Source organism: Salvia splendens, chromosome 3 (assembly GCF_004379255.2).
Source record: "Salvia splendens isolate huo1 chromosome 3, SspV2, whole genome shotgun sequence".
NCBI classification, from domain to species: domain Eukaryota; kingdom Viridiplantae; phylum Streptophyta; class Magnoliopsida; order Lamiales; family Lamiaceae; genus Salvia; species Salvia splendens.
This window is the reverse complement of record NC_056034.1, coordinates 30,595,860-30,613,747: the sequence shown is the minus strand read 5'-3', so window position 1 is coordinate 30,613,747 and position 17,888 is coordinate 30,595,860. Positions and strand designations below refer to the sequence as shown.

The 17,888-nt window shown below is 38.2% G+C and overlaps 3 protein-coding genes across 4 annotated transcripts; all 3 read right to left on the bottom strand.

The window, feature by feature from the left end:
- Nucleotides 1-604: 604 nt before the first annotated feature.
- On the bottom strand, nucleotides 605-1,533 carry LOC121793985 (transcription repressor OFP1-like). 2 transcript variants are annotated; one of them, XM_042191999.1, is made up of 2 exons: nucleotides 1,181-1,533; nucleotides 605-1,089 (listed from the first exon to the last, which is right to left on the bottom strand). In XM_042191999.1, exons 1-2 carry the CDS (start codon nucleotides 1,488-1,490, stop codon nucleotides 701-703), a joined length of 699 nt encoding a protein of 232 aa, XP_042047933.1. In that variant the 5' UTR covers nucleotides 1,491-1,533; the 3' UTR covers nucleotides 605-700. The 2 variants fall into 2 exon arrangements, with proteins under 2 accessions (XP_042047933.1, XP_042047934.1); XM_042192000.1 differs by having other exon boundaries at nucleotides 605-1,083.
- An 8,278-nt stretch (nucleotides 1,534-9,811) lies between these two features.
- LOC121796855 lies at nucleotides 9,812-10,630 on the bottom strand. The gene has a single exon (XM_042195628.1). The coding sequence runs from the start codon at nucleotides 10,628-10,630 to the stop codon at nucleotides 9,812-9,814; it is 819 nt and encodes a 272-aa protein (XP_042051562.1).
- A 1,297-nt stretch (nucleotides 10,631-11,927) lies between these two features.
- Nucleotides 11,928-14,343, bottom strand: LOC121797334 (U-box domain-containing protein 16-like). Its single transcript, XM_042196089.1, has one exon. The coding sequence runs from the start codon at nucleotides 14,121-14,123 to the stop codon at nucleotides 12,084-12,086; it is 2,040 nt and encodes a 679-aa protein (XP_042052023.1). The 5' UTR covers nucleotides 14,124-14,343; the 3' UTR covers nucleotides 11,928-12,083.
- Nucleotides 14,344-17,888: the final 3,545 nt, after the last annotated feature.

Genomic DNA, 17,888 nt, shown 5'->3' with positions numbered 1-17,888 from the left:
TGGTTGGTAGGGTAGGGTTTGCAATTTCATTAGGAATTTTAATAAGGTTTAAGGAGTTTAATTAGTCAATTTAATAGGCACTTAATTTCCTTTATTTTTCCATTTTAGGAAGTGGCCATTTTGAGCGGGACAAACTAAAGGAAATGTGGTCATTATTATAAACTGTTTCGTTTTAGTAGAGTATAAGTCTGTTGAATCCATGTAGATTTATGGGCGTGTAATTTCTGTTGAATTTTGCTGGAAAAAGTAGGGCCGAGTCAGGTTTGAAAAATTACACCAAATACAAAAGTTGATGATTTAATTAACTGTTTTTGAAGTTCGTATAAAAAAGAAAATAAATTAATCTCTAAGAATCAACAATGATATTTCTCCCTCCATTCTATAAAAATAGCTTATTTTATTTATAGAAAGTTTCCCAACTCATTTCTCATATACATCAATTTATCAACTTATATTACTAGAACCCACCATTAAACACTAATAATAATGTGAATCTCGTTATCCACAAATACTACTTTAATTACACTCATCTTTTCTATTACTTTACCAATTATGCATTATTATTGTATTAAGTGCATATATTAATGAGATGAGAGTCAGCATATAATCCTTCAATCACGCTTCATTTAAAACAGGGATTACAAATATTTTAAATAAGTGATATGTAAAAATAATACATACATAAAAAAGGAGATTAAAATTATTCGAGGCGAAGATGAATAAAGTCAAACCAAATCTGTTTGAAGGCATTAATAATAAGGTGATGATGGTCGTCGGAATTGAGCAACAGATAGCAAGCAAGCAATTCCTCAAGATCATTCGACTCTCTGATGTTGTACTGCGAAATCATCTCCACCATCGATTCTCTAAAATCTCGCCGCGGATCCTTGGACGCCTTCACCACCGCCATGCTCCGCCGCCGCCCGTGAACTGCCAGCCGCGGCGATGAATTCACTCTGAGCTTTATTCCCGACGGCAGCCTCCTCACCGGGCTGGCAGAGGGCGCCGTCTTCCTCGTGACGATCGGCCGGAGGCGGCAGCACTGGACGTTGCTTTTGCCGGTATCATTGGCAGCAGCCCCGGCTGTTCCTAATACAGGAATAAAAAATGGATAAATATTAAAATAAATAAAATGAAAGCCGTGGCTGCAGTGCAAAATTGGACAGCAGAGGATCCCAACCCCTATCCGGTATAGAATCAGGCTCGGATAATGAACTCCTAGAGTTCGTACATTCCGAGGAGTTGTCGGCGGTCGGAACAGAGGTGGAGAATTGGCGGGGTTGTGTTGGCCGGCTCGGCTGGACAAGGGCGAGGTCTCTAGTGAAGTAGTAAGACTTTCGCTGGTTGGAATGTGTGAATTCCGGTGAATGCAATGATGAGTGTTTGTGTTTTGAGAGGTTTAAGGTTTTGGTGGTGTTGTTCATGTTCTTGAGCTTGTGGAACCAGGCGTTTGGGATCATGTCGGAGAATCTGAATTTGTAATTACCCATTTGTTTACGATCATAAATTTGGGTATTGGAAAAAAGATGGGAGAAAAGTCTATGCATTGCTGTGATTGTGCGTGTTTGTGAGATGATACATAAATAGAAAAAGGATGTGGGGTGGGGCCTACACATGAAGACTTATTACTCCTTCCGTCTGTTAATACAAGGCCAAATTTAATCCGGCACGAGTGCTACGAAATTTAATAGAGAGTGGGTGAAAAAAAAATTAGCGGGAGGAAGATCCTATTTTATATACTCCATTGATCTGTCGATAAAAAATAGTCTAATTTTGTCATTTTTGGATGTGTACAAAAAATAGTCTCATTTCTAAAAATAGAAAGTTTATCGCTCTTACTATATCCATTTTTTCTCCTTTCTTTCATATTTTACTTAGTTTTTATTCATACTTCTCTTACTTTACTTATTTTTTCTCCATATTTCTCTCTTATTTTACCAATTTCTCATTAAAATCCGTGAAATCCACAAATGTGACTATTTTTTGGACGGAAAGAGAATTAATTTTATAGTAAAATGTGAATGAAATAAAGTTAGTGAAGTGTGAGATTCACTATAAAAAATAATAAAAATATAAATGATATATTTATTGGTGAATGGATAAAAATGGATAAATAGAACAGTTATTGGTTGACGAAAAATACAATAATGATAATCGGAGTATTAATAATTACAGTGAAGTAGCAAGGGATTAATTCTTACCGGCGAAAGTCACCGAAAATAACCTCCAACTCGGCTTTAAATGACTAGGAGGGTTAGTGAAATAATATTGTAAGATTATGATATTAGAGAACATTTGCAATGATTTTGTAATCCAACAATCAGATTTTCCTAAACAAAAATGACGCTGTTGTGACACTAATCAAGCACTGAGGCATAACTTTTTTTTTACCAATATAAAAGTAGTAAATAATTAACTAATCTGCGTGTGGAATTATTTATATGTTTGTCGCATTCCCCATTCTCTCGTCCGTTCAATTTGGCTAATCGCTGCCACGTTTTTGTTTTGTAAGCGACAGTTCGTATTTATAATAAATTGAAATTAAAATTGTGAGGATCAGAAATCCTATTTGTATATGCAAATTAACTCATAACAATTTTTTTGAGAACTCATATTTATGTTTTTAAGCTGAGAAAGTTAAGGTGTAGCCTTCAGCTAGAACTGTATATCTCACGTTTGGAATGAAAATAGTAGCTAATATATTTTGTATGATATGCATTATGATTAAATTTCCATTTCTCTTTTACGAACTAGAGCTATAGAAATACTATAGGTGTTACGATCGTTCCTCAAATAAACAAGAAAAACCTACAATTGAAATAGGAATTTATTAAATAAGGGGGCCACATTAGTCAAGTGTACATACCAATGATTTTAACAAACGACTGGCTAATATTGTAGAACCCTCCCAAAGGAAAAAGATTAACGTAATCCCTCTATCCGCTAATAAGAATCCCGATTTACCATTTTAGTCCATATGTCATTAGAAGTCCTGGTTCACTTTGACTATAAAGCATAGGTAGACCTCATTTTCCACTAACTTATTTCACTTACATTCTATTTATGTAAAAAATGGGCCACATTCTACTATCTTTTCTCACCCACTTTTCTTTACATTTCTTAAAAGCCGTGCCGAACTCAAACGGAACTCCTAATGACCGATGGAGGGAGTACAAATTTTCATGGAATTTGGATGTCATAAAAATATAAGTTACTTCTATTTTGTATGCTCAATTTGAGTTTTTTTTTTAATGATGTTCTAAACTTACACTCCTCTTTAAAATTATTGATTTTACAAAGAATTGATTTATATTTCGTTGTAAAGTGGATTTTTAGTATATATCATAAATACTCCATTCGTTACATTAAAATGTTCACATTCTTGAATGACACTAGATTTTAGATATAGAGTAGTTGAGAATGATTTGTTTTCAATATAGAAAGTGACATGAAAGAGACTGTGAGATATGTGTTAACCAAGAGATAATAGTTCTAACCTTACGTCAAATTGGAGGTCTTTTTTGAGAAAACTTAATAAGTTGGTAATACTTTTAGAAAAAAGCTGAAAATTGTCTAGACAAAACATGATTTACTCTGAAAATAACTACGTAGTAAAAGTTTACCTCTTTAGCTTCAACATGTGATTTTTAATATAGTCAAAAGTTAACAAAATATTGCAAAAAAATGGGCTATTCACGTCTAGAAAAATGAGGCTTCAAGATGACAGTCTTAACAAAAGCATGTAACATCAATATCATTGCAAAAATGGAAGTAAAGGTGCACAAACACACACGCAAATAGGCTGTCGAATTCATTATTCCCTTCGAAAAACCCCTTTTCGGATGGACAATTTATTGCCATAATTTCATCTGTCAAAACAGATATTGCATGGCTCTAGCTATTCTTGAAAAGCCTAGCTATGGTTGTTCGAAGTATGGGCTTACAAAATATTCAGTGGCATGATTCATAAATGACATTTGTTAGTCACATTTTCTACTGTGAATAATATAATGGAAACAATTTTTTTTTCTTCTTACCTATGTCTGGTTAGGGTGTTTTCCCTGTTTCAAAACATATCAACCATATTAACAACTGAGTAACATCTGTTCAAATTAAGTTTATATATTCCACTTGGGAAAAATATGGAAAACAAACTCAAGCAGTGGATTGAAAAGATAATAATCTATCTATTACAATCGAAAGAAATAAATTAAAACAGAAACAATAAAACTTAAGTTGACTTGGGTAAAGTCAGACAAATTACGTCCTAACCAATGCTCTCGATTTGATGTGTGTCTCCAAATATAAAATGACTCAGACTTTATTCGAGTGCGTAGAAGCGCCTTACACCCATTAGGCATGTCAAAAGAAGATTGAAGAAGGGGAATTTTCATATGTTCATTGATTATTTTCATTGTACATTGGAGACTACTGCTATAGTATTAGGAGATAGGCTATACAAGGAAACACATTTAATTACATTGATTTGGTAGAATATAATCTTCTATGTTTGGTAAAATATAATCTTCTGTGATCTTCTGTAATTTGGAGAATATCCTCCGTAATCTTTGTGATCTTCTTCAACACTCCCCCTTAAGTTAAGTAACGGGATTCTCGATATTTAACTTGCACAATACTTCTCGGAAGGACTTCGAGTTCACTGCCTTTGTCAAGATGTCTGCTAGTTGATCTTCGGATTTGACATAAGGCATCTCAACAATCTTAGCTTCAATGTTGTCCTTTATGAAGTGCCTATCAACTTCCACATGTTTCGTACGATCATGTTGAACTGGATTCTACGAAATGCTTATCGCCGCCTTATTATCACAGAACAACTTGCACGTTTGGGATGGGAAAAGTTCCAACTCCCTCATAAGCTTCCGCAGCCATAGTAGCTCGGTCAGTCCACTCTTAATACCCCTAAATTCTGCCTCTGCACTAGAAAGTACCACAACCTTCTGTTTCTTGCTTCTCCATGTCACGAGGTTACCTCCTACAAACGTGAAGTACCCCCAATCAGCATCAGTGAATCCATGTATCTATAGGTGTCCGTGCTTCTAAAAAAGAATCACATGTTCAACTGTCCCCTTTAAATACCGTATAATCCGTAATACTCCCTCCCAGTGTTCCTCTTGGGGTGTATGCATGAATTGACTCACAACTCCCACACCATATTGATAAACTCGGATTTTAACTGTTTTATTGGACATTAAACATGATCTTTTGTGTGCTTTCATTGCATTAGCTTAGAGTTTATGTCCATATTTCACTATAAATGTGCTTTGATGAGTTTATCTAGTGTTTGAAGTTAAAATAGGTAAAAAAGGGTCAAAATGAGCCAAGACGAGGCTGGGGTCTGCTTCAAACGTTAATCTGCCTATCAATATGGGGTCCAAATCCTATTTTGATACTACCATTGTCTTCATCATCGAAAGAGCTTCGCGTGGGTATCTTAAACACCTCAATCGGAGCTCTGTAGAAGAAGTTATGGCCGTTTTACAAGCCGCCGGGTGAATTGTTACCCTATAATTCCACCCGGCCGGGTGTCTCAAATTGGTCAGAAACTGGTCGAAAATCATCACCCGGCCGGGGGATTTTTACCCTTTATAATTACACCCGGCCGGGTACGTTGTTTTGGCGTATTTTTATGCCAAAAACGCATTTTTTTAGGGGGATTAAAAAGAAGAAAATAGCTAGGGTTGCAAGGACGCGATTCATTCTCTCCCAGCCGCAAAAACACACACTCTCTCTCTAGGAAGAAGAAGATTGGAGATTCAAGCTTCAATTCCTCCGCCAATTGTAATCCGTATCATGAATTCCATTGTTTCCCTTGGTTTTTGTTTGTTTTCTACTTTGAACATGAGTAACTAAACCTTTCATGTAGAATTCTTGGTGAAGATACATTGATTCATAGTTTTAATCCAATTAATTTCATTTTTATCTTGCTCTTGCAATTGTTTGAATTATTCTTGTGCTTTTTCCTATCAATTGCTTGATTACCAATTGGGAGTGTAGGGTTTCTTAGAGTAATCGGGAGATGAAATAATTAATCTTGAAAGAGGAATAATGCACACATTTATTCAATAAAACTCGGGAGAGTTGAGATTCTGAGTGGGATCATTAATCTAATCAAACTTTTGGGAGTTAGGTCTAAGATTTAGAAGGGGACTTCACTTATTACACCTAATCTACAGATTTCTCACATCGGGAGGGGGTTTAATCTACAATTGTGATTGATTCAACAATTCTGGAGACTTTAAATGGTAAATCGGTTTTAATTGGGTTAGGCAATGAGTTGTGCATCGGATCCTTGAATTCTGCATATTTCTCCATCATCTTACACAACTTGCTTAATTGCTTTCTTGTTTAAGTGTTCTATTTTAATCTCTGCATTACATGTTTTCAGTAGTTGTTAGTTTTAAAACCAAAATTCCTGATCGTCTGGATAGTAATTGAAATTAGTTCGTGGTACTTAGGTTGACACTTAATTGTCTCTGTGGGATACGATATACTCTTACTTGCTATTTGCTACGATAACCCCGTACACTTGCGGGTATTATTTGGGTAAAATAAAGTTGAGTCACATATGCTATATCTGGCCTTGTATGTGATAGATAAATCAACTTCCCGACCAATCATTGGTATCTTCCTCTGTCAGCCTGTTTTGCCCCCTCATTTATTTGCAATCCATGGTTCTAAACCATTGGAGTATCTGCTTGCTTGCAATCTACCATCCCAACTTCAGCAAGCAGATCCATCACATATTTTTTCTGATTAATGAAGATCCCCTTCTTTTTTTCTGATTAATGAAGATCCCCTTCTTTGATCGCAGTACTTCAATTCCCAGGAAGTTCTTCAACGGTCCCAAATCTTTCATCTCAAATTCGCTGAATAGGTTCTTCCTTAGTTCCGCCATTTCCTCAGTGTCATCCCCAGTAAGGTTCATGTCATCCACGTATATGATTAGACACGTGATTGTATCACTTTTTCGCTTGATAAACAATGTGTGGTCGGAGTTGCTTTGCCTGTACACATACTTCTTCATTACCTCCGTGAACCTGCCAAACTAGGCTCTCGGGGACTGTTTCAGCCCATATAGGGTCTTCTGCAGTTTACACACTTTTCCTCCTTGAAACTCGTCAGTAAACCCAGGCGGGGGCTCCATAAAGACTGGTTTGGGTAATTCTCCATGTAGAAAGACATTTGTCACATCAAATTGATGAAGTGGCCAATCCTAGTTGGCAGCAATCGAGAATAGAACCCTTACAGTTTTGATTTTTGCCAGGAGCGAAAAGGTTTCAGCGTAATCGACACCGTAAGTCTGGGTGTATCCCTTTGCCACGAGTCTGGCTTTATATCTCTCTATTGTGTCGTCTGGCCTTCTTTTTATTGTAAACACCCATCTGCAACCGACAGTTCTGACCCCTTTAGGTAGCTTGTCTTTAACCCACGTGCTGTTCCTTTTAAGTGCCTTCATCTCAGTAAGCATGGCTTCTCTCCAGTGTCTATGTTTCATTGCCTCCTCAGCTGACAGCGGAATCTCTTCTTCTTCATATAGAGCAGCTTCGAATGCTCTTGCCATTTTTGCCAGATTTCCTTGCACAAAATTTGCCACTCCATATTGGCTTTTCCTTCCAATGCTCTCAGGGGAGTATCTTTTTGGTGGAATTCCTCTCGTGCTGCGGGGAGGAAGGACATATCTTCCAGTATCACTGTTAATTGTGTTGTCTTCCTCTGATATTTCTGCATTTGCTGGGTCAGTATCAACCGTATGGACACTTGGTTCAGTAATTACGTTGGATATCGGCGGAGAAGGATCGAGGGATAGCGGTTGAGAAGACTCACTTGGCGAGACATGCTCGGCGGCAGTGACAATTGGTTCTGTTAGGTCCTCAATCGAAGAGTTTGGAAGTGGCACAACCCAACTTAGATAGTCCACAAAGTTATTGGACTCATTCTCCCCCTGACTACTAAGGTGGGTGTGGTAGAAAAATTCAGTTTCCAAGAAATTACAGTTCATGGTGGTGTTGATTTTTCGGGTGCTTGGATCAAAACATCGGTAGCCCTTTTGGTTTATCTCGTACCCAACGAAGACACATTTGGTGGCACACGGGGACAATTTGGTTATCTCGTGTTTGGCACTATGGACATAAACCGTGCAACCGAAAACTTTGGGTTGAAGGTTCAAGTGTTGGGGAATTTTGGATAGAGAAGATAGGATATCAAGTGTTTTTGTTTAGGATTTTTGTGGGTAGACTATTCATAAGGTAGACGGATGTGGCTATGGCTTCTGGCCAAAAATGTTGAGAAACTTTGGACTCAATCATCAGGGCTCGGGCTATTTCCAAGTTTGTCCTATTTTTCCGTTCAGCTATCCCATTTTGTTCAGGTGTATAGGCACAAGAGGTTTGATGGATCATTCCTTTTTCTTGAAAAAACTTTTTCATCAGGCTGTTTAAGAATTATCTCCCATTATCTGATCGAAGGGCTTTTATCAAAGTAAAAAATTGGGTTTGGACCATTTTGAAAAACAAGACAAACTTATCCATAACCTCAGACTTATGTTTCATGAAATAGATCCAAGTCATTCTAGTGCAATCATCAACAAATATAATGAAGTATCGAAAACCATTCCCCCAGTAAAAGGTGCAAGACCCCACACATCAGAATGTACTAAAGAAAACATAGATTGCACACGAGTGTTTGAGAGTTTAAATGATTGTCGGTGGCTTTTAGCCAAAACACAAGTTTCACAAAAAAATTCAGTAGGAACAGATAGGTTTGGGAAAAGCAATTTAAAGTAACCAGGGAAAGGATGTCCTAGTCTTCGGTGCCACAACCAAATTTCTTGTTTCGTGGACCCGTGAGCCAGCATCGCACTGCCAGTTTGAGCTATCTCGTCCACATAGTAGAGTCCACATTTCTCAGTGCCACGCCCAAGTATCCTCTTCGTCTGAATATCCTGTAAAATGCAGAAATTTGGGTGCATCAGTAGAGTGCAGTTCAATTCTCTTGTTACATGATTGATAGACATCAATCGCTGAGACAATGTCGGAACATATAGGCAGTTTTCGAGACGCAGAGTAGGAGATATTTCAATAGTACCAGACCCTTCGACAGTAATCAATTCCCCACTGGCTGTTTTAATATAAGTCTTGGTAATCTTACTCATATTAATGAAGTCATTCCTATCTGGAGTCATAGTATCTGTTGCCCCACAATAAAAAATCCATCCCTTCGCCATATTAGCCAGTTTATTTACATGAAATGCAACGGAAATTTTGTCTAAGGGGGCAAAAGGGTTTTTCGACACAAAATCACATATATGAGGGCTAATATTTGAATTTTTATCATAATGGGGGTCAAACAGAAATTTCGAATACTCTGAGGGGCCTTTTTGCAAATTATGGGGTTTTAATTTGAATTTAGATAACTTAGGGAGGGGACAACGTGATTTAACAAACTGCCTAGGGTTTAGTTTTAAACCAAACCCGTTACCTCCAAGGATCGGCGCCGCTTCTTCCCTTCTGGAAAAATTGCCGGCTCCCCGGACGTTGCCGCCGTCGGTTGGACCCTCCGGACTCTCAGCCGGTACGCGACCGGTCGTTCCCCCACAATTTCCATTTTGATTCCGTGGTTGGCCCTCCTCGGTTACTCCAACAGCCATTTTGGCTTGCGGCAGTACCGCCCTCATCCTCTGCCTTTCCTCCCACCATTCCGGGTACCCGAGTCGTTTAAAGCATGTCTCGAATGTATGCTTGGGTTTCTGGCAGTGTGTACACCAGAGACCGGATTTATCCGGTCGTCCCCCCTACCGGTTGGCAGCGACGGTGGAGCGAGGTGGTCCTCCGTTTCGGTACGCTGGGCGCTGACTCTGGGCGACAAATCCGCTCCCGATGCCGTCCCCAGATGATGTATTTCCGGCGTCTCCGCCGATGGCTTCACGGGTGGTGGATGACGACGCCGGTGGCATGATTTGGCGTCGAGCCGCCTCCGTCTTCACCCACCCGTAAGCAGATTCAACTGATCGGTAGGGTTCCTCCTTGAGGATGTCTCGCTTGATCGAGTCGTATTCTGGATTCAATCCAGCCAAAAACTTGAACAACCGCTTCTCGTTCGAGTGTGTTCGGTATTGATTGACTCCTTTGTCACAACACGTAATTGGCTGCTTCTGGCAGCGATCGACATTGATCCATAGTCCATGGATCTTCCGGTAATACGTTTCCAAGTCCATACTACCTTGTTTGATCGTGATTATTTTCTCCTCCAGGTCGTAGATGAGATATTTGTCGGCCTTGTTTTCGAAGGTTATGGCCAAGCTATCCCACAATGCCTTTGTCGTCTGGTGATGAGCGAAATCTGCAATGATTTCGTTCTCAATGTTGTCGACGATCCACGAAAATACCACCAAGTCATCCTCTTCCCAATCGTCGTATCCTTTGCTCCCTGGTTCTGGGGGTTCTTTCCGGATATGCGAATAGGCCCCTCGGCCTCCTATCTTGACTTTCATGAGTCTCGGCCATAATGGGTAGTTCTTTCCATTAAGCTTGAATGCCACCGTGACATTCTTGCAATTCTTCAACTTTGTTGGCTGTTCTGGATTGGTTTTCTTGTCTTTAGTATCTGACATTTTGTTATAGGTTCGGTTGCTCTGGTTCTTGGCTAAGGAAGGCCGGGATTGGTATCGCGGCTATGATGAGAATTCTCTGAGCCGTCGTAGGTTTTCTGGCTCTGATGCCATGTCAAAAGGAGATCGAAGAAGGGGAATTTTCATATGTTCATTGATTATTTTCATTGTACATTGGAGACTACTGTTATAGTATTAGGAGATAGGCTATACAAGGAAACACATTTAATTACATTGATTTGGTAGAATATAATCTTCTATGTTTGGTAGAATATAATCTTCCGTGATCTTCTGTAAGTTGGAGAATATCCTCAGTAATCTTCGTGATCTTCTTCAACAATGCACCGTAGAACATGACTGAGTTTCAAGAGTGTGATGCAAATGCTCGTGAATTTTGAGAGAGAAAAAGTGTTGGGTTGATGATTAAGTGTGTTCTGTCATCTCAATGTGTAAACTTACATATATGAAAGACATCGTCATCAAATCACATAAATATCAGATAGTGGTGACGACCAAAGGCATTCAAACGTTTCAAGACTTCAAGCCTATGCATACACATAGCTCAATTCTTGAGAAAATATATTTCATTTGAAATACTAGTAGTTTAGTGCTCTAAAACTTGTAATAGTCAATAATATTTGGCAATGTGTTAGTTGAGTTAATGCTTTGAATCATTCTCCCTTGCCCTTGGTGTATATCTAAACAAATAAGATTGACACAATTATTGTATGATTGACAATAGCAGCTCGTTCTCAGCTGTAACACCCAGCTTTTAAATGAGGCGTGTGAAATTGCTGCATGATATTAATGTTTTACTTCATGACCTTAATTGTATTGAATTATAAATGCGATCGATTGAAAGATTATTATTCAGTGCTTGGAATAACACCAATGCACTAATTAGTTCTGTAAGCGATGTTTGAATTACCTCTTTCTTGAGAGGTAATTCCACATTCCCAGTGAAGTGAACTATCATAAAACGCTGCTTGTAATCTGTTTTGTCTCTACACACAACAATCTCTTTTCCTTTTCCCCAACCACCGACAGAGAACTGAAGGAGCCGAATAAGACGGCGGAGCAGTGAGTGTCGCCGCTGTACAGAGAATGAGGAATTTAGGAATCGATTTGGGAAGAATCGTGATCAAGGCTTTGACTCTTCTGCCAAGTAATAATTTGGTTTTGGGCCTACATTTTCTTTAGTCTAATTACATAACTCTTGGGCTTTGTTCTCTGTCTAAAATATTACTGTCTTGGGCCTCAGTGTATTAAAAAAAATTGGCACTTTCAATCATAGTGATTGTAAATGGATAATTCAGTTCTCTATATTTGAAGAGTGTAAAACAGAATTCACAAAGGTTGCTTGAACCCATTTACATCAGACAAAAGGAAAAAAAATAAAAAATAAAAAGTTATAAATGAATGTGGATGGAACAAATAATTCTAAAGGTACAAATGTTTATGCAGGCAGTACAATCCTCGTTGAGATATCCAGCGATGTCGCCGAATGCTGCGTGCTAAAATGCTCCCCAATTAGCCCCGCCGCCCATCTCCTCAATATCCTCAACAAAGTCGCCGCCTTTCGCCGCGCTCTCCCCGTCCCCGTCCCCATTATCTCCCACACCACCCTCTCTATTCCGCTTATCGCTGCCAGCTCCGCCACCATCTCCGATCCTCCTTTCCGGCACATGTTCACCAGCGTCGCCGCCGCGCTCTCCCTCGCCCTATCCGATCCGTCTCTCAGCACCGCCGTGAGTTTCTTCATCATCTCCCCGTGGTACGCCGCGGAGATCGCCATCACTCCGCCGCGCTTCACCACCAATTCAAGCACCGCCACCGCCACCTCCACCATCGTCTCCATAACCTCCCCAACCATATCCACCACCCCTCCCTCCACCAGCTTCGCCACCGCCTCCCTGTCCCCCGCCAGACTCAAAATCGCCACCATGGCATCCCTCCTGGGGCCCGTGGGGCCCTCCTTCGCCAAATCGAGCAACGCCTTCACGACACGTGTCTTTTTCCCTAGCTTCTTCCGGAACCCTTGCACCCCCGTGAGGCTGAACACGGTTGCCGCGGCATTCCCCTTCGCCTCCCACGTGGCGCCGGAGCTCAGCACCTCGATGACGCCGTTAAGGACGCCGTCCGTCTCCATTATCCTCGCCTTGTTCGCTTCCAGAATCGACATGTTTAGAATCGTCGTAACAGCGTTTATCTGGAGGCTAGGGTTGTCGGAGCTTAAAAATTTCACCAGCAGCGGCAGAGCTCCGGCGTCGGCGATGCAATTCCTGCAGTCCGAGTCCGTCTTCGCCAGCACGCGAAGTTCGTGGACTAATCGGTCGATGACGATCACTTCCGCCGTTTGCGATGACGCCGTCAGTTTGTTGACGAGGAAGGAAACGGTCATCTTAATCGCTTCCAACGCCGTCTTGTTCTTAAAGCCCGCACCGTTAGCCTTGTCGTTAACCTCCGTTGACTCGAAGGGGATCCTCTGCTCGCGGCACCACATTGATATCAAGCTCTTCAACGCGAGATTGGGGATGAGCTGCGTGTGGGTCAGGGTCTGACCTGTCTTCGGACACGTGGCGTGACCCGATTCGATCCAAAGGATTATCGACGTGCGGTCGTATGTCTGTCCCGTGGAGACCACCACAGGATCGCGCATCAAATCGAGGGTGATAGGGCACCGGAAGTCCGCCGGGATATTCCCCTCCGCCGCCGATTTCTGCCGCCTGGTTTTGATTCCCGGCGTCGAGGCGCCGTGGAGCACGCATTTCGCGTAGCGCACGAGTCCGATCAGCGCGATTATCTCCGCCTTCGATTTCTCGTCGTCTTGATTCTGGACTTCGTCTTCCAGATTCTCGATTTCGTTGCTGCAGCTAGCCGAGTCGCGCAAATTCAACCGCTCGAAAATCTGCCGTAGCTCGGAGTGATCGGGGACGATTTCTCGTTTGATGTTCTCCATTATTTTCAGAACCTCCGCTCTTAGGTTTTCGTCGACGGGATCTGCGGCGGTTTCCGAACACTGCTTCTTAATCAAATCGAGCAATTCACAAACATCTTCACTCAAATTGAGATCTCGCGCGGGGAAGATATCAAACAGCGTCGATAATTCAACGATCAAATGATGAAACGAGCTCGAAATCAACGGAATTTGCATCAAAAGCCACATCCTGCTACAGGTGGAACAGTCTTCCAATAGCACCTTAATTCTCTGCAAAACTATGTGCAATTCTTCATAGCACATAGCCGCGGACGGCGGAGAAACAGTAATCGGATTCCGCACAAGCTCCTCAAAAAGCACCGAAATCAGCCTCGATTTTCTGATAACAGAAGCAGAAATTCTCCGGAGAAGAATCCCCAGCGGCCGCAGCGAAGAAACATCTTGCGATAGAACAAGCAGCGACTGCAGAAGGTTTTGATCGGATAAATTGGGGGAAACAAACGCTCCTAGCGACGGCCGCCGTTTCCTCGCCGGAAAAGCATCGTCCGACACCGCCATCAATCAATTAAATAGTAAAAAATATAGGATGGAATGATCGATTTATTGAAGATGAGAATTGCAGAAACGGAATATGGTGAAGACTTGTGGTGGAATCAAAAGAAGAATGGAAGAAATGAGCTGTGAAATGTGAAAGTGGACCAAACTAAGATGCTTCTGCAAAAGTTTATTTTCAAAGGAAAAAGAAACGTAAAAAACGGCACCAACTAATTAATGGTTATAATAATAATAATCAAATTAGGTAGTCAGCTGAATAATTATTTCTATGGATTCGGTATTGTTATTATAATTGAGACGAAAACAGCAAGGCTTACAGCTTACTTAGGATAAAACGCGCAAGTTTGAAGAAATCAAAACGATCCGCCCATATAGATTGATTGATAAATTTAAAAAATAATATTATCTCTATCTCGAGGTGATAGACTCATTTTATTTTTTGTCATTATTTTGGAAAAATAATATTAGTACTAAATAGTTAAAATAAAAAGATAGCAAAATAAGAAAAATGATAATGTAGATAAAAGTCTTATCTATTGTACTACTTTCTCACTTACTTTACTTTTCCTTCAATTTAACTAGTTATAATTATTTTTTAAAAATAAGTGCATAAAATAAAATGAAATGACTCTAGTAGTAGATTACATATGTTTGTCTTATAAAAGTAATAAAGAGTAGAATTTTATTTAGAAGAAACTCAACAAGCCAACGCAGCACATGTAAACCACTCACCACCCTATCCCTTAACCTCAAACCACTTCCTTTTGTTCAATTCGTTGCCACCATTGACAAAATTATATGTTGCATAGTTTGAGGAGTTGATTTAAGCACGGTTGACTTAGGTTTAAAACTTAGAGATTAAATCTGGGGACATATATAAGTCTTATGAGTTTTTATGAGTCGAATAATAGGGAGTAGCCATTGATGTTACTCTAAAGTCTAAATATGTTGAGAGGGGGTCTAAACTACAACCTTGAACTGGCTAATCTATCGGTATACCAAGAAGTTACAAAGGTTGTATATGTGAATTCTTTTGTCTATCAATAACTGCATGCATTGCACGGTGAATGTGAAGAAGTAAACCTTTGACGTACAATAATTTCGATATGTCTATTATGAATCTGCACTTCATGGGATCGATAAACCTTTTATATCTTATTAACCACCAAAAAGTGGACAAAATCTTTTTCTCAAGTGCTCTTTAAAACACATACAAGGATAATCGAATCTTATTAACAAACATATGAATATTCTTAACTCATCTAATTAATATTTTAAAATTCCATAGTTAATAATTTATGCATAATTTCATTGCACCGAGACAGTTGAGTGACCAAGTCTTATTAGTACTAGTCAATTAAATAAAACATCTAACAAAACTGTGGAAAATAACATAAAAATAGAAAAGATAACGCAAAAAATATGCTTCAACATAATAGCATATTATTTTATTATGTTTTTCAAATTTTAATAAGAAAAATGTTTTAATTTTTTAGTATATTTTTTAATATACTCCCTCCGTCCGTCCCACTATAAGTGAGACGTATTCCTTTTCGGGTCGTCCCACTATAAGTGAGATATTTCCATTTATTGCAAGAAAACAACACTCTATCTCTCTCTTACTTTATTTTTACTCCTATTTTTTCTCTTAACTTTATTTCTCACTCCTACTTTATTCTCTATTCATACCACTACCTAAAAATCTTTGCCCAAAGGAAATGTGTTATATGTAATGGACAGAGGGAGTACTAAAAAATGATTTCATTGTTTTATATTTTAAAATATAAAACAAAAAAGATATAAAACAAAAAAACATGAAAGAATAATACAAAAGAAAAAGAAAAAACTAAAACATAAAATATCAATAAGTAAATAAAATTTATTTGAAAAAACACATTAGTACTACATTAAGCTATCATGTTATGTTATAATTAAATATAATAATTTAGTTATATAGTGTGTTAATTAATACTACTATAATAATAAATTTATGATCTAAATTAATGATTTTTTTAAATAAGTATTAAACTACATAGAAATTTTTTGAAATTCATTTATGAGTTTGATGCTTGATTCAAATTTATCTCTAATTAAACATGCATTTAGATGAAGATATTTAATTGATTTAATTTTTCCTAACTAGATATATATCCATTTAATATGATATTAAGGAAAATTAGTTACAATATAAAATAAAATTATGACAAAAAATGCTATAGAGGTATTATAGCATAAAAACATTATATCTCAAAATCTCTACCCATTTTAATTTATTCAAGCTAATTTACAATTATCTGTCATTATTATATCACAACATTATGGAAGTATGTATTTGACCCATCTCTAATAAATGTGTTTGTACGGTGGATATGATAAATATTGGAGATGAGTTGTACATAGGTGGACAACATCAATTCTGGTTGGCAAAGGGCATAGACTAGTTCGCGGAATTAATATTATCAAATCAGCAAAATATGATATAGAATAAATTATTATAAAAGTTTGGTATCTAGTTGTTTCTTTATTTACTGAATTATTACAAGCTGGTCCTTGTTCTTATCGTGGTTGGTGGTTTATTGTAATCCTTTATTTTAAAACACTACTTTTATGTGTATTATTTACTAAAGTATGCGTATGACAAGGTCTACTTTTCGGCGGCTGAATTTGAAAGAATATTAGACTATTTATTTCATTTTATAATTGTTTGTGATACAACCAACAGAAAAGTATAAAATTATTTCCGAGTTGTATATGGTGATATGTAAATTACATAGAAAACAAACTATACTAATTACTAAATACTATATTGGGACTTGTTATTTTGATGGCAAATGCACAATCTATGTTCCATGAAAAATGAAACAATCTATTCATCATATTCTATTATCTACGTAATCTTCATGTGGGATACGGATTGCTTTTATGGTGTTATCAACAGAGTAAATAAAAGTTTTAAGTAAATATTTTATCAATGTAAATAGGATCGATATCAAAATACTATACTACTAATTGAGAAGCATAATCAATCTGGATATAATATGGTGACTGAATTTCCAATTGAAGGAGTAGTTGATTTTTCCGTCAGGTTAATTACTAACTTAATATTAAGAAAAAGGACTTTATATTCAATGGACTTCATATATTTATAATTTTTCTTATTTCTTGTTTTGAGCCTGATGAAAATAGAGTTGCGAACCTAAACTCCTGAATTAGATGGTAAAAATCGACAGGCTGTTGCAGAGTTAATTCTTCAGAAAATAGTCATATTCTTCAAAATTTGGGGTTATTTGGCTTACCAACAACAACCACTGATTGAATACGGGAGGGACATGAAGTAATAGTGGGTCGCTTCTTTTACATTTAATACAACAACTAAATTACCAAAACGCTTCTCTTTCATTTAATAGATTGCTGTACAAGTTATAAACAGGATGTATGAAGAATCATTATTAATCATATGTAATTTTATACTTTTCCATTCTATGTACAGCACACATAACACACACATATATTAATCTATCTAATATAAAAAAAAATATGAAAAGCCTAACTCAGACCCAACTACCCACCCCACCCTATCGCTTATGGACCTCCATGCTGACCCCTTTGGCTCTCCACAGACTTGCCAGCAAACACTACATGCTGAAAGATATGCTATAACAAACACTATTACTCGAGTATCTAATTTTAATTAAGACATGAGAAATAATTCAAAATAATTCAATATGTAAACTATGATTAGGTTGTGACTCTTAAATTACTAATATC